The 25,284-nt window shown below is 37.1% G+C and overlaps 1 protein-coding gene and 1 long non-coding RNA gene across 4 annotated transcripts in view; one reads left to right on the plus strand and one right to left on the minus strand.

Moving 5' to 3' along the window:
- The first annotated feature begins 5,697 nt into the window (after positions 1–5,697).
- Positions 5,698–21,736, plus strand: LOC135197956 (alkaline phosphatase-like). 3 transcript variants are annotated; one of them, XM_064225459.1, is made up of 14 exons: positions 5,698–5,808; positions 6,075–6,187; positions 8,880–9,100; positions 10,364–10,556; positions 11,824–11,987; positions 12,931–13,129; positions 13,769–13,902; positions 14,407–14,508; positions 14,990–15,086; positions 15,931–16,028; positions 17,067–17,190; positions 18,034–18,350; positions 19,562–19,704; positions 20,946–21,083. In XM_064225459.1, exons 2-13 carry the CDS (start codon positions 6,091–6,093, stop codon positions 19,661–19,663), a joined length of 1,848 nt encoding a protein of 615 aa, XP_064081529.1. In that variant the 5' UTR covers positions 5,698–5,808; positions 6,075–6,090; the 3' UTR covers positions 19,664–19,704; positions 20,946–21,083. The 3 variants fall into 3 exon arrangements, with proteins under 3 accessions (XP_064081529.1, XP_064081361.1, XP_064081444.1); XM_064225291.1 differs by lacking the exon at positions 19,562–19,704 and having other exon boundaries at positions 20,946–21,736; XM_064225374.1 differs by having other exon boundaries at positions 19,562–21,084.
- A 433-nt stretch (positions 21,737–22,169) lies between these two features.
- Positions 22,170–25,284, minus strand: part of LOC135198096 (uncharacterized) — a 3,559-nt gene continuing 444 nt past the window's right edge. Inside the window, exons 1-2 of the long non-coding RNA XR_010310731.1 lie at positions 25,174–25,284; positions 22,170–24,603 (exon numbers count right to left, since the gene is read on the minus strand). The exon at positions 25,174–25,284 is cut by the window's right edge and continues 444 nt beyond it. This is a non-coding gene — a long non-coding RNA (uncharacterized LOC135198096). The remainder of the gene's footprint in view (positions 24,604–25,173) is intronic.

A 25,284-nucleotide genomic window follows, 5' to 3' on the forward strand; every position in this document is an offset into this window, starting at 1 on the left:
TTGTATATATGTGTGTTTTTATGTGTATATACATATTAGCTACATAGGCCATACATATTTGTGTTATACATCTATGATATATATATATATATATATATATTATATATATATATATATAGTATATATATATATATATATATATATATATATAGATATATATCGAACTACAAATGTCCTTTAATATCTAATTCGCTCTACCTCGGAATTAATATATTTTCATATATATATATATATATAGTTTACCGCCGGGGGGAATTTTATTAAGCGATAATAGAATTGGCGATCGACAGACGCGAACCACCCCCGACCTCTCAATTCTAGGACTGGCAGTGAAGCCCCAAAAACCTTTGAGAGGTCGATGGTTCGCGTCTGTCGATCGTCAATTCTATTATCGCTTAATAAATTCCCCCCGGTCGTTAAACATATATGAAAATATATTAATTCCGAGGTAGAGCGAATTAGATATAAAGGACATTTGTAGTTCGATATATGTATATGATCACGGTAATGTGATAGACTTATATATATATATAATATATATATATATATATATATATATATATATATATATATATATATATATATATACATGAATACAGAAACTTTATATATATACATATGCATATATATTCCTAAGAGAATTTTTGCAATATAGAAAAAAAAAATCTTCAGCAGTTTTCAAATAATTTGTTTATTCATTTTCCCTTATAAGTTTCCCATGTCCAGATCCATATCGTCGATCTATTCTGATCCAGTCATTCAGAAGGAAAACATTTATTAACGAATTTCCTGAGAGATTTAATGAGAAAAATTAACTGTAAATGAACAAGTGGGCTTCACTGGGATTATGACTTTCTGAAGGACCCCCAGATAAATCATGGTTTCCGACTACCCGTAAATGCATATTTGCATAAATTGTGACCTGTTCAGGACCATGACCTTTGACCCTGCAATGTCAAACATGGTGAAGTTAGTTAATATGGATTACAGTCATAATTCATCGACATAAATTGCATGCAATAAATATTTTTTTAACTGCTCGCACAATCTCTTATGTTTTAGAGCAAAAAAAAAAAAACCTTAATTCATACATATAAGCATATATAAAACAAATGCGTGTATATATATTATATATATATATATATATATATATATATATATATATCATATGTATATATGTATATATATATATATATAATACATATATATATATAGTATATATATATATATATATATATATATATATATACTATATATATATATATGTATATATATATGATATATATATAATTTTATATATATGACATCTATAAATTATTTGTGAAAGCTTGTAAGTTCTTTAAATAAATAACTCCGCTAGATACCATCCAGTTTGAATGAGGTCCTTTTAGTATGTGTGTGTGAGTGTACTATCGATAAAACGAAATTTATAGTGTATATATGTACTGTCAATAACACGAAAATAAGTTATTCTATCTGATGTACGTTTAAGAACATGGCACTCAGAACAGTAAGTAGTTGCCAAACTTCTTCCAATTCTCTTCAGAAGAGAAAAAAGAGGTACAAGAAAAGAGGAAGAGAGGAAAAAGAAGAAGGGACATATTCGTACCCTGTAGTACACCTACTTCCTCAGTAGGTCCTCCCATTCAAGGAAGTTTCGAAACTTCTTCAATGGCGCCCGTAAGGGGGAAAAAATCGAAGGCATTACGTCACTTCCAGAAGACTCATAGGATGAAAAGGAATATATTATGTAATCATTTATATAATGAAGAAAAAATGTAATGAATTGTTAAGAACATCTGTCATGTCCGAATGATACTGGAGAAATTCCTTTCGTTACGCGCTATCTTGTTTCGTAGAATTAGGGCCTTGAAAGAAAAAGAATGCCATAGGCATTACTTTACTACCAGAACACTCATAGGCTGAAAAGGAATATTATCATAAAATGAAGGAAAATGTAATATATTGTAAAAAAAAAACTTTAATCTCGCAATAAGTATTACTGTCGTCGTTGGCTATTGTATATCGCGGAAAAAAAAACAAGTATATAATCACGCAAAAACCACAATGAATTAGTTAGTAACTTGACTGAAAAGGAATAAATATATCATATAATCAAGTATATACATATATATCATCAAGGAAAAATGTAATGAATTAGTCACAAGACCCTTCATTTCTTTCGATACTTGTTCCGGACCTGTTCCGAGATTCGAGGCAGTCTCGATTACCAACACCCCACCCCCCCTTCCTCCTCTTCTCTTCCTCCTCCTCTGCTCCTACCTCCTCTTTTTCTCTTACTTCTTTCTTCTTCACTTCACCTACCGCCTCCTCCTCTTCTCCTACCTCCTCCTCTTCTTCTTTTACCTCTTGTCCTACCTCCTCCTCTTCTCTTACCTCCTACCTCCTCCTCCTTCTCCTACCTCCTCCTCTTCTTCTCTTACCTCCTCCTCCTACCTCCTCCTATTCTTCTCCTACCTCCTGTCCTACCTCCTCCTCTTCTTCTTTTACCTCTTGTCCTACCTCCTCCTCTTCTCTTACCTCCTCCTCCTTCTCCTACCTCCTCCTCTTCTTCTCTTACCTCTTTCTTCTTCACTTCACCTACCGCCTCCTCCTCTTCTCCTACCTCCTCCACTTCTTCTCTTACCTCCTCCTCCTCCTCTTCTTCTTTTACCTCTTGTCCTACCTCCTCCTCTTCTCTTACCTCCTACCTCCTCCTCTTCTCTTACCTCCTCCTCCTACCTCCTCCTCTTCTTCTCCTACCTCCTCCTCCTACCTCCTCCTCTTCTTCTTTTACCTCTTGTCCTACCTCCTCCTCTTCGGCTTACCTCCACTCCTCTCCCTCCTCCTCCTCTTCTTCTCCTACTCCTGTCCTACGCCCCTCTTCTTCTTTACTTCTTCCTACCTCCTCCTCTTCTCTTACCTCCTCCTCCTTCTCCTACCTCCTCCTCTTCTTCTCTTACCTCCTCCTCTTCTTCTCCTACCTCCTGTCCTACCTCCTCCTCTTCTTCTTTTACCTCTTGTCCTACCTCCTCCTCTTCTCTTACCTCCTACCTCCTCCTCTTCTTCTCTTACCTCCTCCTCTTCTTCTCCTACCTCCTGTCCTGTCTCCTCCTCTTCTCTTACCTCCTCCTCTTCTCCTACCTCCTCCCATTCTCCTACCTCCTCTTCTTCTCCTACCTTCTTCTCCTACCTCCTCTTCCTCCTCCCATTCTTCTACCTTCTCTTCTTCTCCTCTTCTCCTCCTACCTCTTCCTCCTCCTCTCTTCTCTACCTCCTCTCTTCCTCCTACCTCTACCTCTCCTCTTATTCTTCTCCTCCTCCTCCTCTCTTCTTCCTCTACCTCCTCTCTTCTTCTTCTACCTCCTCCTTCTCTCTATTTCCTCCTCCTCCTCTTGTCCTACCTCCTCCATACTCTTCTGTCGCCTCTCTCTTCCTCCACTCCTCCTCTTCTTCTCTTACCTCCTCCTCCTTCTCCTCCTCCTCCTTTCCTACCTCCTCCTCGTCCTCCTCCTCTGTCACTCACTCACTGCCCTCGCTCCAACATTTGCGGTAATTACAATCCCAGACCGTCGTCTCCTACTAGTTCAGGTATATAGGTGGGGCCATAACATCCGTTTTACCTTTTTATTTTTATAAATTTTTTTTCGCTCGTTAATCTTTGCCGCGTACATTTAGGTCATGCCACAGGACGGGTATCTCTCTCTTTCCTGTTATGGCGTTTCAGAAAAAAAAATAAGTCTCATTTCACTTACGGAAGATTCGAAGCGGAAGAAGGACATAGGGACTTTAATGGAATCCAATATAGGTTTCAAAAACTAAGAAAAAATAAATATTTATGATAAACAATATTTGCGTATCCTCTGTAACACTACCAGACCAGTCAAGCTTGACTAATTTTCTCCTGTATAAAAAGCATTTTTAATAAACAGACAATATAAGTCTATTTGATGTGGAATAAACAACCGAAAGATGCAATAAACTAAAATAATAAACATACAAATATAACAATAAACATAACATTTCCGAATTCTCTATAACATTACCAGACCAAACCAAGCTCGAGTAATACCCTACCGTATAAAGAACAATTGAATAAACTACAAAATAAACCTATTTGGAATTAACATTCGAAAGATGCAATAAATAGAAAAAACAAAAATAAAGAAATATCAATAAACATATTTGCGTATTTTCTATAACATTACGAGACCAAACCAAACTCAAGTAAGACCCTCCTACCGTATAAAGAACAATTAAATAAACTAATAAACTACAATATAAACCTATTTGGAATAAATAATCGAAAGATGCAATAAACAACTAAAAACCAGAAAAAATATCAATAAACATATTTGCGTATTCTCTATAACATTAAGACCAAAACAAGCTCAACTAATACCCTACCGTATAAAGAACAATTAAATAAATAATCTACAATAAATAAATAATAGAAAGTTGCAATAAATAGAAAAAATAAATAAATATCAATAAACTTACTTGCGTATTCTCTACAGCATTACCAGACCAAAGCAAGCTCAAGTAAGACCCTCCTACTTTATAAAGGGCAATTGAAACAAGCTACTCTGTATATACACACTATTATGGAATACGCAAAAGGGAGAGGCGATAAAAATGGGAGAGAAAAAAAAGAGGGAGACAGAGATATAGGAGACGGCGATGGTGGAGGCTTGGACTTTCAAATGTAGCCGATAGTCATCCATTTCCTCGTGTTCACTTAGCCTCCACCCCCGCCCCCCGCCAACGTCCACCCACGAATGTATCTGTGCTATTGAAGTCGTGGAATCTCTTCTCTCTCTCTCTATGCACACACACGCGTGTATATATATATATATATATATATATATATATATATATATATATATATATATATATATATCTATATAAATGGTTTTTTTTTGTTGCCACGAAGGCAAAAATGAAAAAGCGAGATCCGAACAGGACCGAAAGTACTTGGCTATCTCGCTTTTTCATTTTTTCCTTCGTGGAAAAAACAAAAAAAAAACCCTTATTTATACATAGCATCACGTTTTATATACTTCGTGATCAAGTTATTCATATATATATATATATATATATATATATATATATATATATATATAAAATATTGTATTTATATATAAATATATGTGTGTATGGAGAGAGAGAAGAGACAATGGAAGCAATAAGAACAATTGAGAATCGCTAATCTGCGTAGCCATTCTAGTCCTTTCCTTACTTTATCGTACCTCCTTCACCTCTTACCCTTTTCTCCCCGGCCCCCATCTTCTTTTTTTTTTTTTTTTTTTTTTTTTTTTAAGAACCTCTGTACTGTCTCATTCACGCTCCTTTGCAGCCTGTTTTTACGCGCGCTACCTACCAGCAGGTGCCTTAGCAACCCCCTTCCCTAATCCTCCCCTTCTCCCCATGAGTTCCTCGGGAGACCTTTCAGAAAAAAGTAAAAAAAAATGGTCTGGGTGACAGTGACAGTGCATCCCCTTGGAGTATCCCTCCCCCAGTCCCTGAAGTCCCAGGAAAAAAAGAAAAAATTCGTCTGGATGGATGCCGTCAGGTTATACATCCCCCCCCCCCCCCCCCCCCACCCCCCCCCGGTACCCCCGTCCCACGGGTCCCCGACGGACACAATCCTCGCCCGGGATAGAACCCGACCTTATCCCATCGATGGCCACGCCTACGTCAACCTCCCCGTGATATTAAAAGGATCGTCTGAGAAGTCTTCCGGCATTATCTTTGTGCCTCGTGGTGGTGAGAACAACGCTCCCTCGTCGACTCCCGCACTAAGCTACGGTGTGGAACTTTGCCTGTTTTCTCGCGTTTGGATATTCCACTGAAATACCGAGAAGTGTGATAGATAGATAGCTTTTACGTAATTCAGAAAAAAAATAGATTCTTTTGGGTGTCCTTTCATTGCAAAAGGGCATCGATAATAATCCATTCCAGTGACGCAAAATGCTGTGAGTTCTTCTTCTTCCGTCAGAGCGTCGTCAGACATTTTATTCCTCGCGAGAGAGCCACTTGGTGATCGAGTAATCAAGTTCTTGTCATTTTTGCAGAGGTCGACAAGAAAACATGAGGATCATGGATCGTATAGGGTCGGCTGGCATAGCCAGCATACTACTCCTACTGCCGTTGCTTGTGACGGCGATGTCCCAAAGACCCCTGGAAGGTAAGAAGAATACCCGCAGAAGTTGACATTCATAGATCTTGCAAATGACACACAAACGCTGCACTGCATTCCACGTGCAAATGGGGGGCACACCTAAGAACCCCAGCCCCTAAAGTTTAAAGGGAAAAAGCGTGACAAGTTCTGACATTTAGAGAGGCAAAACTTGTTTGTGAGGCAACCAGCCATGTGGATTTGGCTTCGGCAAAAACTTACACATTGGTCATAGCACATTTCAAGGGTACTTTCTCTACGGGGATCATGCATTGGAAATTGATTAACTCAGCGGGAGGGGGAAGAGGGGAGGGAAAAGGAGGCGTGTGGTATATACCCTGACGAACAACCATCCAGACCATTTTTTTTTTTTCCAGGACTGGGATGCGCCAAGGGGATACACCGTCACCCAGACCATTTTTATCTGCTATTGCTAAATTAAAAATGAATTTGTTAAATTCTTATATTTTGTTTTATTGGGAAAGAGGCCTATGCCTAACTAAGTGCAAAAATATTTCAAATCAAGGCAACTCGTCGTATAAATCAATCACATGTCACATATCTAAATTTAGACGTTTATTCTCGCTCTCTAAGACTCTCGCTTCCATCAGCTGACATTAATGTATCACTTGAATTTCAAACGAGCCACAAGAAATGAATTGATATCGAGGAGGTGAATCGAGACATTGAAGTTTATAAAAAAAAAAAAAAAAAAAAAAAAAAAAAAACGGAGCAAGGACATGTCTTTGGCGAGGACGGCAAATTCAAGTCCAATACTTAGAAACCGTAAATGGAATACCTAATGATCGTTGTTCTTCCTAACAAAATGATTCGCCTCCTGTTGTACTTCCCATCAAGTAGAACAAGTAGATGTTGTGCCTGTTTTCACCTCCTGTTGTTTTTTCCAACAAATTAATGTTGTGCTTGTTTTCGCCTCCTGTTGTTCTTCCCATCGAATGAATCTTGTGGTTGTTTTCTCCTCATGTTGTTCTTCCCAGCAAGAAGATGCTGTGCTTTTTTCGCCTCCTGTTGTTCTACCCAGCAAGATGTGCTTTTTTTCGCCCCCTATTGTTCTTCCCAAGAAACGGATGTTCCTGTTGTTCTTCCCAAGAAACAAATGCTCCTGTTGTTCTTCCCAACAAATTGATATTGTGCTCATTTTCACCTATTATTGTTCTTCCCCAAAAAATAGATATTGTGCTTATTTTCGCCTCCTGGTATGAAGATCGAATGATAACACTCTCCCTAGATGGTAGGCCTAATGTCTGTTAGTTTTCGAAACCATTAGTCATAAGAACGGGGCGCTGTTTCTCAGCAACAGCTGACGTTTACTTTTGTCAAAAAAAGGGGAGGCATATCCAGGACACAATCAAAGGTCGGTTAGTCTATATACTCCAATTCACTCAAAAGTCAATGAAGGATGGTGCAATCGCCAACATAAATAATGGTCGTCAGTTCAAGTGTGATATTAGGTAATGAAAAATGTCTTGCAGATTTCGTTGATGTATAATATTTTGAGAAGCTAATGTGCTTAACCAAATCTTTGTTCTGTTGGTATTATTTTAATTTCCAGGTTGACTGAAATTTTTCAGAAATATATTTTACAGCTTATGAAATATGTGCATACATTTTGCACGTTAGGTGTCGAAAATGTAGGTATAATTACGAGTCATAAGTAGGTTGCAGACGCATAAGCGACATATATATATATATATATATATATATGTGTGTGTGTGTGTGTGTGTGTGTGTGGGTGTATATCTATATATAGATATATATATATATATATATATATATATATATATATAATAGTATATATGTAATATGTTTAATATTATATTATTTATATAGACCATATTATGTATGTATATATATATATATTAGTATATTATATTATATAATATAATAATATATATAGATATATATAAGTAGATGTGTATATGTAAATATATATATATATATATATATATATTATAGTATATATAATATATATATATATAATATATATATATGCATGCGTGTGCCTGCGTGTCTGCTTGCTCCAGTTCTCTCTGCTTGGAAACAGACGCAGGAAAAAGTGCAAAGTGCACCGAAGGCCGAGACCCGTTATTGGAAATGCCAGTCCTGAGGCGACCTTGCTTTCAGAGGATTCATTCTCGTTACGATCTGTTGCTTTGTGTCTCAGTAGACTAATTAAGGAATAAAATAAAAATGTGCGATGAAAGACTGGTTAATTGTTATCGTTAAAAAATTTACATCTAATTTCAATCGTTTTTTTTTTTTTTTTTTTTGTAATTCTCGATCCCTTACATTTTTCGTCTCTCAATTTCATAGATTTCATCCATCAATCTCATTGATTTTCTTTCGATTTCTTAATGTTTTGTCTCTCCATCTCATGGATTTCATCTCACTAGCTCATAAATTCGTCCCACAATCTCATAAATTTCATCTCTCAGTTTCATAAATTTCGTCATCCCTTAATGCTTTGTCTCTCGATCTCACAGATTTCATTTCTTCATCTCATAAATTTCGTCTCTCAATCTCATAAATTTCGTCTCATGATCTCATAGATTGCGTCTCACTATCTCTTAATGCTTTGTCTCTCCATCTCATACATTTCATCTCTCAATCTCATAAATTTCGTCTCTCGGTCTCTCTAATTTCATCCCTCCATCTCTCTCTCTCTCTCTCCCGTGCCCAGACCGTGCTCACTGGTGGGCCCTTGCCCAGAACGAGCTGGCTGCCGCCCTGAACGTCCGTGACAACTGGAACGTGGCGAAGAACGTGATCATGTTCCTGGGAGATGGTATGGGCATCACAGTCAACACCGCTGGTAGGATCTTCAAGGGGCAGAAGCAGAACATGAACGGAGAGGAAGGATACCTTGCTTGGGAGAGGTTCCCCAACGCCGGTCTCCTGAAGGTGAGGAGGGAAAGCAAGCAGAAAAAAAGAACAAACAAACAAAAAAACAAGCACGTGCCCTGGGTACTCTCGGATTGGGAGATGTGTCATGGACAGTTTTGTGGTCTTGTTTTTTTTTCTGTTTTTTAGGTTACGTTTGTTAAAAACAGAGGAAAAGGATAAAAAAAATATATATATTATAACAAATAATAGGGTTATTTTTAGGTTACATTTCTTGGAAACTGAAGGAAATGAGAAATATAATGACGATTTTATATATTTTTTTACAAATAGAAAGAGGTCTGCGACAGCAATCTCTCTCATTTCTTTTTATTTTGGGTCACATTTTTTAGGAAACAGAAAAGAGGGAAAAAGATATTGTGAAAAAAATCTGTGTTTTATAACTGATAATAGGGTTATTTTTAGGTTACATTTCTTGGAACAGAAGGAAATGAGAAATATAATGACGAATTTTTATAGTATTTATAGGTTACATTTCTTGGAACAGAAGGAAATGAGAAATATAATGACGAATTTTTATAGTATTTATAACTAAAAATAGGTCTAAGATAGCTCTCATTTCTTTTTATTATGAGTAACATTTTTCAGGAAACAGAAATGAGAGAAAAAGATAATTGTGAAATATTCCTCCTTCAGATATAACATTTTAGAATATATGAACTATATTAAACACTTAGAAATATTATCCCACACATTTAAAAATATCCAGAAGATATTCGTCTTACAGATAACATAACATGATATAAAATAATAATTAAACATTTAGATTTATTATTCTATTTATGCAAAACAAAGCAAAAAAAAAAAAAAAAAAACAGTCGTATTCGAGACAATATTATAAAACATTACAGAAAGTCTCAAAGATCGTAATATTCACCAGCTTAATTTAGTAAACCCCGTAGGAAGGGTTCGTGCCGACAGTGCACCTCATGCGGTATACTGCAGGCATTACTTCAGGTGTTTTGCAGCGTCCCTTCGGCTTCTAGCTGCAAACTCATTCATTTCTTTTACTGTACCTTCATTCATATTCTGTTTCTTCCATCTTACTTTCCACCCTCTCCTAAGTGCAACTTCGAGGTTTTCCTCCTGTTACACCTTTCAAAACTTTTTACTGTCAATTTCCTTTTCAGTGCCGAGTGACCTCATAGGTCCCGGCGCTTGGTCTTAGACCTAAACTCTATATTCAATTCAAATCATAAAAAAAAAAAAAAAAAAAAAAAAAAAAAAAAAAAAAAAAACTAAAACTCAGTTACCCTCACACAGACTTACAATGTTGACAAGCAAGTCCCAGACAGCGCGGCCACGGCTACGGCCTACCTCTGCGGAGTGAAAACCAGGTACTACACCCTCGGCGTCGACTCCAGCGTGAACGTGGGAGACTGCGCTGCCTCCAAGAACACGGCCACCCACACTCCTTCCATCCTGCAGTGGGCGCAGGAGGCTGGAAAGGACACAGGTGGGTTTTTGGGGTGGTCATTTAATTCGTTACCACACCCTTTGTTTAATTTATATATTTATGACATTCACTATGAATTAGTTAATATTATTTTGCTTTTTGGTAAAAAAAAAAAAAAAGTTTTTTTGTCACGTGTTTACATGTTTAGTAAATTTGTTTACTTCGTTTCATAGGCAGTGTTGCCAACAGCTTCTCCTTTATTAGTTACGGTGCCTAAAGGTTTTTGATGAATATTTGCTTCTCAAGAAAAGGCTAAAGAAAATTGAATTAAGAAGTTGCCTCTCAAGATTTATTTAAGAAATAAATCTGAAATGTGGGATTTGTCACCCAAGATCAAATTTGGGAGATAAAATTGATAAAAAAAAAAATTCCTCTAAATTTTGTACTACGTTATGGAAAAAATTACCAAAATGCTGAATAAGGAATTAGTCAACTTCATATCAGGTCTAATCATTCAATAAACAGTGATTCTAACTATAATATTTTAACCAAAATATAAAGTAAGAGTTCTGATGAAAAATAAAAGGTATGCAGTATTTACTACTAATATATACAGAAACACAAAATATTTAAAACATCATTTCCTAAACAAACTGGACAAAACTTAGCAGAATATATGATCACCTTCCTTAAATTTATTCAATAATAATTTTGAATTTATTGGTCGTTATTTTGAAGTGGGTAGGCATAAATTTCACTCCATAATTATGATAGATCGTGCTTGGCAACATGCAATGTCCTCTAACCTTTAACATTAATCTCGTTTTATTCATCTCCATATTTTGGCTTTGTTTTTCCTTGTCTGTTACCTATGACAGTGTATTACCCTTTCTTGCTTATTCGCAGAAGGCAGTAACATATTCCTTCAAGTTATAAATCTAATGATGGAATTCAAATCTTGTTCATGCCCTACTTCATTATAAGATAAAAATAATTATCTCTCTCTCTCTCTCTCTCTCTCTCTCTCTCTCTCTCTCTCAGAGAATTTCATATTCGCAACAGTCCTCAAGCAGCTCCTGTTATCTCTAAGGCCCGCAGGGTTCGTCACTGAAACCCTTATTACGCACGTCCTTCTCTCTCTCTCTCTCTCTCTCTCTCTCTCACACATCATTTCAGACCTGCAACAATCCTCAAGCAATTCCAGTTCTCTACAAGGCCTCTCTCTCTCTCTCTCTCTCTCTCTCTCTATAAGATAGTACTGCAGAACATTAGCAGACAATTCCCGAAGTCTCTTCTAATCCCGCCCCCTCCTCCCGCCCTCCGGCAGGTTTTGTCACAACCACCCGCGTAACGCACGCCACCCCGGCCGCCCTCTACGCCCACACGCCCCAGCGCAGGTGGGAATGTGATGGCACGCTCGGAGACGCGGGCGTCGGCTGCAAGGACATCGCAGATCAGCTCGTCACAGAGAATCCTGGCAGAAATATCAAGGTGCGTGGCCCCTCCCTTCCCCCATCTCCCCTTACCTCCCTCCTCCCTCCCTCCATACTCCCAGGGTGGCTGGGGGGGCTAAGATACGGGAACAAGTTCCCTACCTAGACGCTTCTGCTACTTCCTGTAGACAAGTATTAATTAACCCACAAGGTTATATTTTTAGGGGGTATGTTGTAGTAGGCTGTTATTTTGACCAATTTCAGGGGGTTCCTCTCTCCCTTTCGTTCGTCCTTCAGAATTTAAGATTTTATTTATTTATTTATTTATTTATTTATTTATTTATTTATTTACAAACGTCTTCAGTTCTTTAATGCTTCCATATGACAAAATTAATATTAGGTTGACATACTATACTGAATTGTTTAAGATTAAAAACTAATTTATTATAAAAACAGAAAACTTATGATAAGAAATCTTTGACAACGATTTGACAGAATTAACAAGATGTGACTCTAGAAAAAGAAAAGATATCTAAATAACCTAAATGTTTGAAACTTTCTGTAGAAAACTTCTCGTAAGTATCAGAATAAGATATACTAAACTTTTTGTAATTCCATTTCCATTTTCTGATGTTTAATTATATTAGATAAGAATAGAAGATAATAGCCTTTGCAAGCAGGAATACAGGGAATCTCACACAAATAGTTATCTAAAAATTATAGATAGAATTGCATACTACCTTAAAAAGGAATAATAACATTGAGAAATGCCATTGAATAAAAAAAAAAAAAACTTGACTATTCGCACAAAAGACTGAACGCACACACAAAAAAAGGTCACCGACCATGACCTTTTTCTGAAAAGGTTGACAGTGGCATTGCGTGACCTGAAAGTCGTCCTCAAGGTCTTATAGATTAGTAGTCCATTGAAAGAAGCTTCCAGAGACGACTTCACAATTACCAAGACGTTATTTTTTTATTCTTCTTTGATTCCGCCGTAGGTAATCATGGGCGGAGGTCGGCATCCCATGGGCGCCGCTTCTGGGCCATCCACCGCGGGCTCCTGCCTGCGCAGGGACGGGCGTGACCTTACGAAGGAGTGGCTCCTGGACAAGACCCAGAGGGGCTTCCGTGCCCGATACGTCACCAACTTGGCGGAACTGGCTACAGTGGACACAGACGACACCGACTTCCTCATGGGTAGGTCTTCATTCTCCTCGGTGGTGGATTCTGGACAGGAAATCGTCCAGAGGTGCCGTTGTAAAGGTTGCGTCACTTCCCACCACCTCCACCAGCAGCCACCGAGTTAATTGCTCTTTAGTTTTTTTTATAATGAGTCCAAAAGTAGTGTTACTTCTTTTTTTTTTTTTTTACTGTTGGCCTAAAAGTCATCTCCTTTATCAGTTTACTTATCATAATATATGTTACAGGCAGATGGCGAAACCAAGCATTTTATGAACTTCCTGAAATTTTAGCAGGCAGATAGCGAAATATACTATACATATATATATATATATATTATATATATATATATATATATTATATATATATAAATATATATTATTAATTATATTATTGTATTTATATAGTATATGAACAGGATTACTCAATAGTATATCAAATTAATATGTATATATATATATAATATATATATTATAGTATATATAATATATATAATATATATATAATTATATTATATATATTATGTAGTACATCACATCCTCAGTTTAAGTTCCTTACGTATGTAAAATCTCTCGTCATTTCCTTCATCCGCGCGACGCCACCAGCATCAGTAACCGTGAATCAATCAATCAATTGTTCTTCCTCCCTCCACCACAGGGCTCTTCGACGACTCCCACGTGCCCTTCGAGGTTGACCGCCAAGGAGGACCCCAGGGAACACCCTCCCTGGCCGAAATGAGCTTGACGGCCTTGAAGATGTTGAAGAAGAGCGACAAAGGCTTTTTCCTTCTGGTAAGGGACTCTCTCTCTCTCTCTCTCTCTCTCCTCTCTCTCTCTGTTTCTTTTTTGTTCTTATCGGTGGCGCGAGATTAGTCACCTCTCTCTCTCTCTCTCTCTCTCTCTCTCTCTCTCTCTTTTTCTCTCTCTCTCTCTCTTGAGATGATGATGATGGTGATGATAACAGTGACATTTTCAGTCATTTATAAAATAAATTTTCTTTCAAAATCTTTTGAATTCGAAATCAGATTAGTGGAATTCCTTTAGATATTGTAAAGTCTTCACAAATCTCCTAAATTTCTTTAAAATCTTTTGAAATCTAAATTTCTTGAAAATCTTTTGAAATCTAAATTTCTTTAAAATCTTTTGAAATCTAAATTTCACTAAAATCTTTTGAAATCTAAATTTCTTTAAAATCTTTTGAAATCTAAATTTCTGTGTAATCTTTTGAAATCTAAATTTCTATCGAAAAAATTCCTCAGATTTTGTGAAATTCTCACGAATGTCCAAAATTTTCAGATCGAGGGTGGACGCATTGACCACGCCCTGCACAACAACATGGCCCACAGAGCTTTCGAGGAGGTGGTTGCTATGGACAGAGCTGTAAACGCCATCTTGAGCGTAGGTTCATCAATTTCGGCATTGGAACTTTTCATTCTTTTATATTTTGTATCATTGGACTTAAGTATGTTGAAGCATCTGCAAATGATAGGAATTTTTTTATAGTTTATTTTGCTTTGTTGAACTTTCAAAATTAACAGACCTTTCTGCATAAGATTAGAAGTATTTTTATTTTTTACTTTGTGTGACGGAACTTAATTTTATTTATTTCTTTTGCAAAAAAAAATGAATAAATAGAATAAAACAAAATCAGAGATAGGTTGTGACTCAGAAACCGTCCATTGATAAATAATCACAGAACAAAAATTATGATAAATCTAACATCATTTCACTGTTGTATGGAGAGAGATGTAAATTGATCTTAAATAGGATAAGCCTAAAACAAAATGAATTGAAACACTTCGAAATTGCATTAATTTTTGTGCACGTAAGGAGGCTGATATTTGTTTGGAGGTTAATTCCTGATAACCTTGTGTTCCAGGAGATCGATCTGGAAGAAACATTGGTGGTCGTCACTGCTGATCATTCCCACGTGATGACTATAAATGGTTATCCTGACAGAGGCAATGACATTCTTGGTAAGTTGATAGATATGTATATATAGTATATATATATATAATATATATATTATTATATATATATATATATATATATATATGTATATATATATATATATATATATATATATATATATATATATATATATATATATAATATATTATTAATGTATAGCTGAATCACGAAAGTTTGGAACGTGATAAATGCATAAATAAAGGTATAAGTCACGAAGAAAAGATAAGCAACGGAGTAGATGCAAGATCTTTCGACTCAACGTCCTTTACTTAGCTAAGTAAAGAACGTTGAGTCGAAAGATCTTGTAGCTACTACGTTGTTTATCGTTCCTTCGTTGTTTATACCTATATATATATATATATATATTATATATATATATATATGTGTGTGTGTGTGTGTGTGTGTGTGTGTGTGTGTGTGTATAAATGTAATAGCCAGAAAAGAGCAAAGAATTTGAGAAGTTAAGTGGGCATTGTGGCTATTACATTACATACGTATCTGGTTAAAGTAACCAGTATGTATATATATATATTATATATATATATATATATATATATATATATATATATATATATATATATATATAGATGTATATATATATATATATATATATATATATATATATTATATATATAATCTATGTACATAGATTTTATTTTTTTGCAAACTGGACGACCCATTCAACTTGAGCAAACCCATAACCAGTTCTTATGCCTTTTATTCTGTTGATTGAAAAAGAAACCTACAAAATTACTGTGTATAACGTATTCACTTATAAATATTTACATATTTTATTTTACTCAACATTGTTTATTCTGTTTTTTATTAAACCTTCCTATTGTCTTTCAGGAATAACCGGAGACTTTTCCGAGGTGGACAATAAACCTTACACGACAATTATGTTCACGAACGGACCAGGATTCAACTTCACCACCGATGGCCAAAGCGTGAGTACTGGAGCGTTAACATTGTGAACCTGAGTAGCACCCAATAAACCCCCACCCACCCACCACCACCACCACACCATTTTTTTTTTGCTCTCAGGATCTCTTACAGAACTTGACCCAATGTCTCGCTTGAACTCTGTATAGGTCAAGGGTAGGTCGGTTGTGGATATTTTTAGGTCAACTTGACTATATAGATGCCAGCAAACGCCTTATCCCTGACGTGGACCTTTGAATTCGGAAATAATGAAAGACCAACGGCAAGTATTGGAGACGAAAATGTGAAATCTCGTTTAGCAGTGTTTAAAAAATTTTTAAAATTTATTTTCATTTATTTATCTACTTATTTATTTATTTACGTTTCAGCTTGCTTATGGGATTAAACATTTTTTGTTCTTAACTACCTATGAGTTCTAAAGAGTTAGTTTATGTAAATTCACTAAGAAGAGTTCTTACATCGCTTTATTATTATTTATTATTATTATTATTATTATTATTTAATTATTATTATTATTATTATTATTATTATTATTATTATTGTTTTAGGTCATTAGAATGTACGTAATTAACGGATATAACGAATCTAATTATTTTTATCAGGCCATTAAAATGTATTAATTAACGTATATAACAAATCGAATCATTTTTAACCTGGTCATTAGAATCCACGTAATTAACGGATATAACGAATCTAAATATTTTTTATCAGGTCATTAGAATGTGCGTAATTAAGGTATATACTAAATAAAATTATTTTTTAACCAGGTCATTAGAGTGTACCTAATTAATGTTTATAAGGAATCTAATAATTTTTATCAGGTCATTAAATGTACCTAATTAACGTATATAATGCACTTAATTATTTTCATCAGGTCATTAGAATGTACTTAATTAAGTTATATAATGTATAAAAGTCGTTTTTTTAACCAGGGCATTAGAATGTACGTTATTAACGGATATAACGAATCTAAATATTTTTTATCAGGTCATTAGAATGTGCGTAGTTAAGGTATATAATGAATAAAATTATCTTTTAACCAGGTCATTAGAACCGACCCAAGGACCCAAAACTTCCGCAGTGTGGATTACCAGTACCAGACCGCGGTGCCCTTGCCTGCCTTCGACGAGACCCACGGGGGAGAGGACGTGGCCGTTTGGGCTGTTGGTGAGTAGTAGGTAGTAGTTCTCTTGTGACAGAGAGAGAGAGAGAGAGAGAGAGAGAGAGAGAGAGAGAGAGGGGGGTAAATTGAGAGAGAGGGGGAAAGATACTGCCATGTAAATTGAGTGTGTGTGTGTGTGAGAGAGAGAGAGAGAGAGAGAGAGAGAGAGAGAGAGACCGTCAGGTAATCAGAAAGAGAGAGGGAGAGAAACTGGCATTTAAATTGAGAGAGAGACAGACAGACAGAGACAGAGACAGAGACTGACAGAGAGAGAGAGAGAGACGGGGGTGGGGGTGAAGAAACTGACAGGTAAGTTGAAAGAGAGGGAAAGAAACTGACAGATAAATTGAGAAAGAGAGAGAGAATGATGAGAAGAGAGAGAGAAAAAGAAAGAGAGAGAGAGTGGGGGAAGAAACTGTCATGTTTATTGAGGGTGAGAGAGAGAGAGAGAGAGAGAGAGAGAGAGAGGGAAAGAAACTGACAGGTAAATTGAGAGAGAGAGAGAGAGAGAGAGAGAGAGAAAGCCCGTTTCTGAGAAATTCCTGTGAGTTCTTCTAGAAGAGTCTCTCAGTTTTAAAATCGATTTTCTTCCTGCATTATATAATGTTCTCATAAATAACATTTTAGGAATTTTGATTTCTCTGAATTCAGATACAATATATGTTTGTTAAAATATATATCTATTTTATTTATTACTTTCATGAATTGTCAGACATCATGGCTGATTATTGTTTGTTATTTTCCTGTTACTAAAGGATGTCTTTCTGAATCCTCTATATTAAAACAGTGTTTTTTTTCTCCTCTCCCCACTCCTTACCTCAACCCCCTCCCCCCTCACTCGTCCACAGGCCCCATGTCCCACTTGTTCCATCGCACTCACGAGCAACACTACGTCGCCCATGTCATGGCGTACGCAGCCTGCGTAGGTCCCAGTAGGGGCGCCAGTTGCGAGCGCCCCGCCCACGCTACCATCACCAGGGGCGTCTCCCCGCCCCAGCCTCCACGAGCGGCCGCAGCGGCTGCGGCGGCCGTGTCCGTAGGACCTGCCATTGCCACGGCGGTGGCCTCCGTCAGTTCCTCGGCTTCGGCGGGAGCGATCGCCGCTCCGAAGTTCCCGACTCTGTCGCCGATTCTTCAGCAACTCATTGAGACCAACGAAGAGAAGGTAAGGTTGGGCGCAGCTGGATAATGTAGTAGGTCTGGACTCGGCTTTTCTCTCTCTTTTATTTTATTTTTTTTTATCCGGTTCTCTGAGTCAGCTCTACGTAGGTACGTCTAAGTTACTCATTTTCGAAAGCCGTAAGTGTGGGTACAAAAGTTAATGCTTTCATTGTGTAGTCTATTTTCGTCTTTTTGTCGTTTATTTATTTATTTTTTTTTCGTCGCGTTCAGAAATTCATGTCTGCTTTTGTCCTCTGTAGGACGCCGGGTTAAACACCGGTAGAAATTATGTTGCATAATATCTCGTACAATGATGCTGCATGATTAAGCTAATATTAGTGCCTTGTCATAACAGTGTTTACGTTTTTTGTTGTTCAGTGTCATCAGTTGTTTTGTGTACTGTTTAAATGTCCAGTAGCTTATTATTGTTTTGTCTATTTTTTTGTCAGGGTGTTTTAAATGTCAGCAGACATTTTGTGTATTGTTTCAATGTCCAGTAGCTTATCACTGTTTTGTCTATTTTTTTTTAGTTTAGAGTTCAGAGGAAACGGAATTCAGGAAGTAAACATAAATATTGCAACCAAATTCACCAACAAAATTCGTAGGACTAAAAAAGAAAAAAAAAAAGGCCAGTAATTTTTTCAAAAAAGACATCAAGGAAAGTTTATTTCATACGTTCAAAATTTCTAAATTAATATTTTTCGAAAATTCATTGTTTTCTTTTGTAAAAGTTGTCCATTTTTTCTAAACTGTGTTCCTTGTACGAAGTTTGTTAGTGAAGTTTGCTCTTATTTGATATGATAGACAAACTTCCTTGACTGGAAGTGTTAGTAAACATGCAAATGACTTCATTTCAGAAATGCATATAATTCTAGTCTCCAGTTTATCCATCATTAATCACCTTTTGCATCTCCTTATAACTTTATATTCTGTAAATAAACAGAAACTCAATCCTCCTTCAAACAGCTAATTCTGAAGTGACGTCCATATGTGTCTGTGTCGTAAAGTAGTCCTTTATTTACTGTTTTTGTTTGCAAATCAATGTAGTACCTGTCGCATCACAGTGTTCATGTCGTAGAAACTGTTTTGTTGTGATACGTGTCTTGTCCCTTTTTCCTTGTCCCTTAACCTTCCACCACCCAAGCGAAGCGTAAGTCAAGGTCAATGTGTTCTAACCTCTGTCCCACCCGCTTTCGGACACACCGACTCTTTCAGATCGTCGAGTCCCTGGGAGCCGAACGGGTATCGTCCTTCATCTCCTCGCCAGATGTACGAAAACTTCTCGGGCAAAGTGTACTCGTGCCCCATAGCGCTTAAACACGAATCAGAAGAGTGCCTACGTGTGTCACATACCCAACGTAAGAACCGTAGGCATGGAGATTCGTGGAGAAATCTGGCACTTTAGAATTACTGTAGAATGCTCTCTTTACCGCTTGTGGGCACTCCTCCCTTTAGGTTGTATTTAGAGCAAGTTTGGAGCACCATGTTTCCTCTCTAGGTACCTAGTACCCCTAACCATGGCCGCCCCAAGATTCAGCAAGGTTTACGTAAAACAGTACCTTTGGTTTTTGTTAATGCACAACTTCTTTTCATGCATCGAAGTAATGGCTTGATATTTGACACCTGAGGTCAAGAAGATGCGGTATTCCTAATTCTGATTGTCCATTGCATGTAGATAATGGTCTAAGTAACCCTTTAATACTATTGTACATATATTTAACTGTTCAACCCATGGCATCGTTCATGTTCTAAACTTTTTTTCCATGGTACTTATAACACCTGCACTATCCTCTTTGAAGGATGTAAACAGATACTCCAGGCTGTACTATAAGTTCCCTCCTATGATGTAAATAGTTAGAGCAAAAGCTAGAGTACATTTCCTAGTTGGCTTCACATTCTCCATTCTTGTCGCTGGAAAGATGTGGCAACTAGCCACTGAGGGGCGTGGCTTGAGCTCAAACTTGGGGCAAAATCAGTTGAAAAGGTCTTCTTTAAATATGTATGTAGACGGAGATGTTTCTGTTGGTCTGAGGCACGCCTGGTTAACTGGGTTAAAAAATTAGTGTGCTAAGTAATTCTGGCTTCATAAAAGGCTTGAGTTACCTTTGTTGATATCTCTGCGATGACAAAATACCCTTAGCGTCAATTAATTTCTTCCTGAAAATGATGTAGGTGCTGGTCTCTTCCTATAAATTATTAGTCTTCTTCGGGAAAATTGCATGCTTTCCCTCTATAAAACTTCTGTATATATCTAAAGCAATCTAACTATGTATATAATGTCTACTATCCTCATGGGCACATCTTGTGAATACGTCGAGGTTGTGATACAGCTGCTGTTTGTCTGGTAAGGAGAGCCTGAATGAAACCTTGGTGTTGACGAGCTAAGAAGCATGAGCCAATAGACAAAGATATCATTCCAGTGCAAATCAGCAAGCAAGACATCATACATGTTCCTTGTGTTTTCATGAACATTTAGCGTTTTTATCACTAGTATCCTCAGCACTGCATGTCCGGTATGGTGTCGTGTATAAACAGCATGCCTGTAGGGTGTGTGAGACAATCGTGAACCTTGGCTTAGAATTCAACTCTTTCCTTGCAGATTTTAGGAACCATTGGCAGTGCCCGCACCAAATCCAAGTTCCCAGGAGGAGTAGCTGGAACGGCCACTGTCGTAGGAGGAAGTAACTTACAAGAACTTCTTGGGAAACACGCAATCGACATCCCGCACAGTCTGTAGAGGGACCTTCAGATCAGCAAAGGGAAAAAAGGGGAACTTTATATATATATTTTTTTTACCTTGAGAGCCTACTCTTCGCTTTTGTAGTTTCTCCCTTCTAACTTATATAGAGCGACGACATCCGTCATTTTTTTAAATTGTAAGTTCACTTCCACGTCCAAGGGCATTAAGGATCTTTAATACCACTGTTTAGCATAGACACACCAATTCCTTTAGGACTCTGATACTTTGAATTATGGAAGAAATTACCATTTATTTTCCTCCACTCCACCTTTTCGTCATTTTATTTATTGCTTTTTTTTCATCCTGTCGAAAATTCAGGCGTTGTTTTTTTTTATTATTTCATGTTTAGGGATTTGACAGTTACCATCCAAATGCGAAAAACGAATTTTCTCAGGTTGTTTTGTTTTTTTATTCATTGTCCAGTAGCTGACAGTGACTCTAAGTAACCTTAATTTCTTCTCATTTTTACCTATCTTATAATTCTATGTGTTGTTTGTAATATGTCCATTTTTTATATTATTCCTCTTTCTTTTTTTCTGATTTTCTCCTGTACATAGTTATGTCTTATTTATATGAACATTAGGCTTTTTTCAAGCGTTCAGAAGATTATTTTGTCACATGTTTAGTGAGCAATAATAAAGTACATAAAAGATAAACACGAGCTGTTTTTTTTTACTTCCGGAAGCTTTCGATATATATACACTGCAGAACTTATAGCAGTGAAAATACTGAGGTTTTATTTTTAATTTTCTGCAAAAGAAAACTAGTGAGCACTTTTTCTGTTCGCCCTCAGATCTTAAAAAAAAACTACTGAGGCTAGAGGGATGCAAATTGGTATGTTGATCATCCACCTTCCAATTACCAAACATGCCAAATTGCAGCCCTCTAGAATCAGCAGTTTTTATTTTATTCAAGGCTAAAGTTCGTCATAATCGTGCAGCTGGCGATGATATATAAGGACAGGCCACCACCGGGCCGATTTCTTCGGAGCCTTTTTTTGCCCGTCTTTTTTTCCAGTCATGTCTACCCCAAGGCAGAGAGATGTATCTCCTACCCTAAATACCAGGAAGAAAATTCAATACAGATTTTTTCAACATTTTATGCTGGAAATAAAATAACCAATCTAACAATCCGAAGCACACACGAGAGAACTTTATATATCACACTCTTCCCTTTTATGCTTCACCAACAACGACGACGGGTCTGGGCGGAGCGAGAGGCGCCTCCTATTGGTTCAGGTGGCACTTGAAGAAACCAATAGGCAGAGAGGCTCTCGACCCGCGCGAAAAGTAGTGACCCGGATGTGCGGAAGTGGCGCGAAGTTCTCCCGGGATTTTTTTTTTCTTTTTGCCCCTGACCGGTCGAATGGCAGCATGAACGAGAGTTTCCGAGCTTTCAGGGGCATCCCGGGGTATGGGTATGGAATGCAACGTTGCAGGTTTATTCGCATCCAAGACTCTGCATGAAAGAGGTCAGCGAGGAATCCCTTTCATTTTCGGGATAGGTTTTCTGTACATTGTCGCATTTTGTGATGGAGCCGTCCCGGTGGGTGTTTGACTTTAAACCTGCAGTTTCTTTTTCTTTTTTCTGCTTTTTTTTATCGTCCGGGTTCCGGTGACGCCTTTTATGCAGGATATGCAATTTTCTAGCAACTTTGCAGTCCAATCGCAGGCTCAGGGGTGAAGGCGTGGAGGGGAATAGCGAGTGGGTTCCTCGCCATTCCTCCCCATCTTAGACCCATAAAAGGAACAGAGGTCAAAACATGCAAAATATGGGAGAGAGAGAGAAACATTCCAAGGGCTGAAGTAAGTAGGAAGAACATTACTTGGCTTATTTTTTTTTTATGCTTTTTTTTTCTCTTCTCAGGAACCAGTGGCCTTCCGCTCCAATTTTGGTTCCTGAGAAGCGAGCTTTTCAAATACTTGATAACTACTGTAACTCGGCAACTATAGAACACACTCACACAAATACAGTGCTGTCGAACATTCCGAGCAATGCAATTGCATATGTGCATTGCGACACAAACCGGGTAATTATTCATCTGTGAATGCGGAAAATTACGAAGCTTTTATTTTGCAAAAAAAAAAAATTTTTTTTTTTTTTGTTGCAGTTCTTGCATTTCGATTTCACTCGGAATGGCTGCGTTGATCAGACTTTTCCTTCTTCATTCCAGAGGATTTTCCACCAATTAAAAAAAACTTCTTTTATGATAATTTTCCCAATGATCAAAAACCTCATTGGCGATCATCGTGAATTCCTTCAACACGAATGAACAATCACATGATCACATGATCTTTAGAAGCAAGAGCCAGTGAAAATCTGAAACTATCGAATTTCTCGTATTACGTAAGGTCGTGGGGTATCTTATATCTCGTTTTCCGTGAACACTGACAAAAAAAAAAAAAGGATACAAAAAAGAAAAAATACACTTGAAACTGCACTAAAATTCTCGTCAGTCTTGTCAGACAAGAATAATTCTGACGGCATTTTCTGGCACGCAAAAACTAACGGTGGCACAAGTTTTGCATCACACTCGTGACGACCCACTGGCACTAAGATCCACGATACCTGGCACTGGGAGTCACGAGTTGTCAGTCGAGGGTGCCAACGCCACGTGGTTCTCTGTGGGCACCACAGTGCCCCAACCAGTTCCGCTGCGAGCTTGTTTCTAAGAACATTCCAGTTGCTTAACACATTGCGCATCTCTCCTTGCTGTTCGCGGCTCTGTCTCGTCCCTGGAAGGAAACTTTGCTGTTGGAAACTCATTTTTCTCATGAACATCTTTCAGATAATGAGGGCCAGAACTCTCTCTCTAGTTTTCATTTCATTTAACTTTTCCCGGGCTCTGAAGGGATTTACTAATGATTTACCCGACCATTTTCGACACATCGTTAAAATAAACAAGTACGATTTTAGTTTTATCGAAGCCTGTTACTAGTTTCTATTTCATTATTAATCATTCCACGCTCTCAAGTGTCAAAATAAACAAGTACGAATTTTGTATCGAAGCCTGTTACTAATATCACGTGTATGCATTTTTTCACGCTATGAAGTAATTTACCAGACCATTTTCGACACGTATAAAAAGAAAAAAAAAACTACGAAATCCGCATCGAAAGTTACATCACTAGATCAGGTTAAGCCTTCTTCCGATCACAGGGCGGGAATCGATTACTTTCAGATAGAAGTCAGACTTCCAGTTGTCAGAAATTGTCAGAAGATCTCGGATGAGTCGTCTCGTAACTGCCTCGACAAGAGCGGCTGGTGGAGAGTGTAGACCAGGTGACGACTTTCAGATGTTTTCGGCAGGGCAAAAAAAAAAAAAAAAAAAAAAAGGACCTTTTGGGGGCATCCGTAGTCCTCGCAGGACCTCCCTAAGAAGACTTAGAGGTGTGAGGACTACCTGCAGTGACTTTGACTCACGAGATGGGAGTTAATATAGTAATTTGTTCATATGCAAGGAGTTTTAACCAGAGCCAGAAGTCCAGCAAGGAAGGGCAGACGAGACCGGGAGATTCTGTAAAAAAAAAAAAAAAAAAATTGAAGTTTTTGTATAAGTGCGTCACTAATCTTTATATATATATCATATATATATATATATATATATATATATATATATATATATTATATATATATATATACACACACACACACACACACATATATATATATATATATACATATATATATATGTATATATTATATATGTATGTATATATACATATATATATATATATATATATATATATATATATATATATATATATATATATATATGTATATATATATATATACAAGCATATCTATATGATTATTTATATAGATACTGATGTAGATTGATTTAGTTAATGTGTATTAAAGGGACATCCATTGCTCTGTGTACCTTATTTCTCGGGTGTCATTGATAAATTTATCAATTAAGGGAATAATAATAATAATAATTATAATAATAATAATAATAATAATAATAATAATAATAACATTGGTGCAAAGATAAAAACCTAGAGAATCAATATCCTTCAAACCGCTTTCTAAAATGATTTGGCTTTGAAAAGCCCTTAAATACAGGTCACAAACAGGCACTCACTGAGGGTCAGCACTTGGCAAAGAGAGGTCACTGCAGTGTGTCACCGAGGTCACTCGAGATTCTTCTTACTTGTTTCGCTGATCCATTAATCCGATAGTTTTCACTGCTCTT

Source organism: Macrobrachium nipponense, chromosome 11 (genome assembly GCF_015104395.2).
Source record: "Macrobrachium nipponense isolate FS-2020 chromosome 11, ASM1510439v2, whole genome shotgun sequence".
Lineage (NCBI taxonomy): Eukaryota > Metazoa > Arthropoda > Malacostraca > Decapoda > Palaemonidae > Macrobrachium > Macrobrachium nipponense.

Excerpts from the sequence above, each read along its gene's own strand:
- LOC135197956 (XM_064225291.1), top strand. The coding sequence starts at position 6,091 with ATGAGGATCATGGATCGTATAGGGTCGGCTGGCATAGCCAGCATACTA. Across the intron at positions 6,188-8,879 it reads GTCCCAAAGACCCCTGGAAG|ACCGTGCTCACTGGTGGGCC; the intron begins GTAAGAAGAATA and ends TCCCGTGCCCAG. Across the intron at positions 18,351-20,945 it reads TTGAGACCAACGAAGAGAAG|ATTTTAGGAACCATTGGCAG; the intron begins GTAAGGTTGGGC and ends CTTTCCTTGCAG.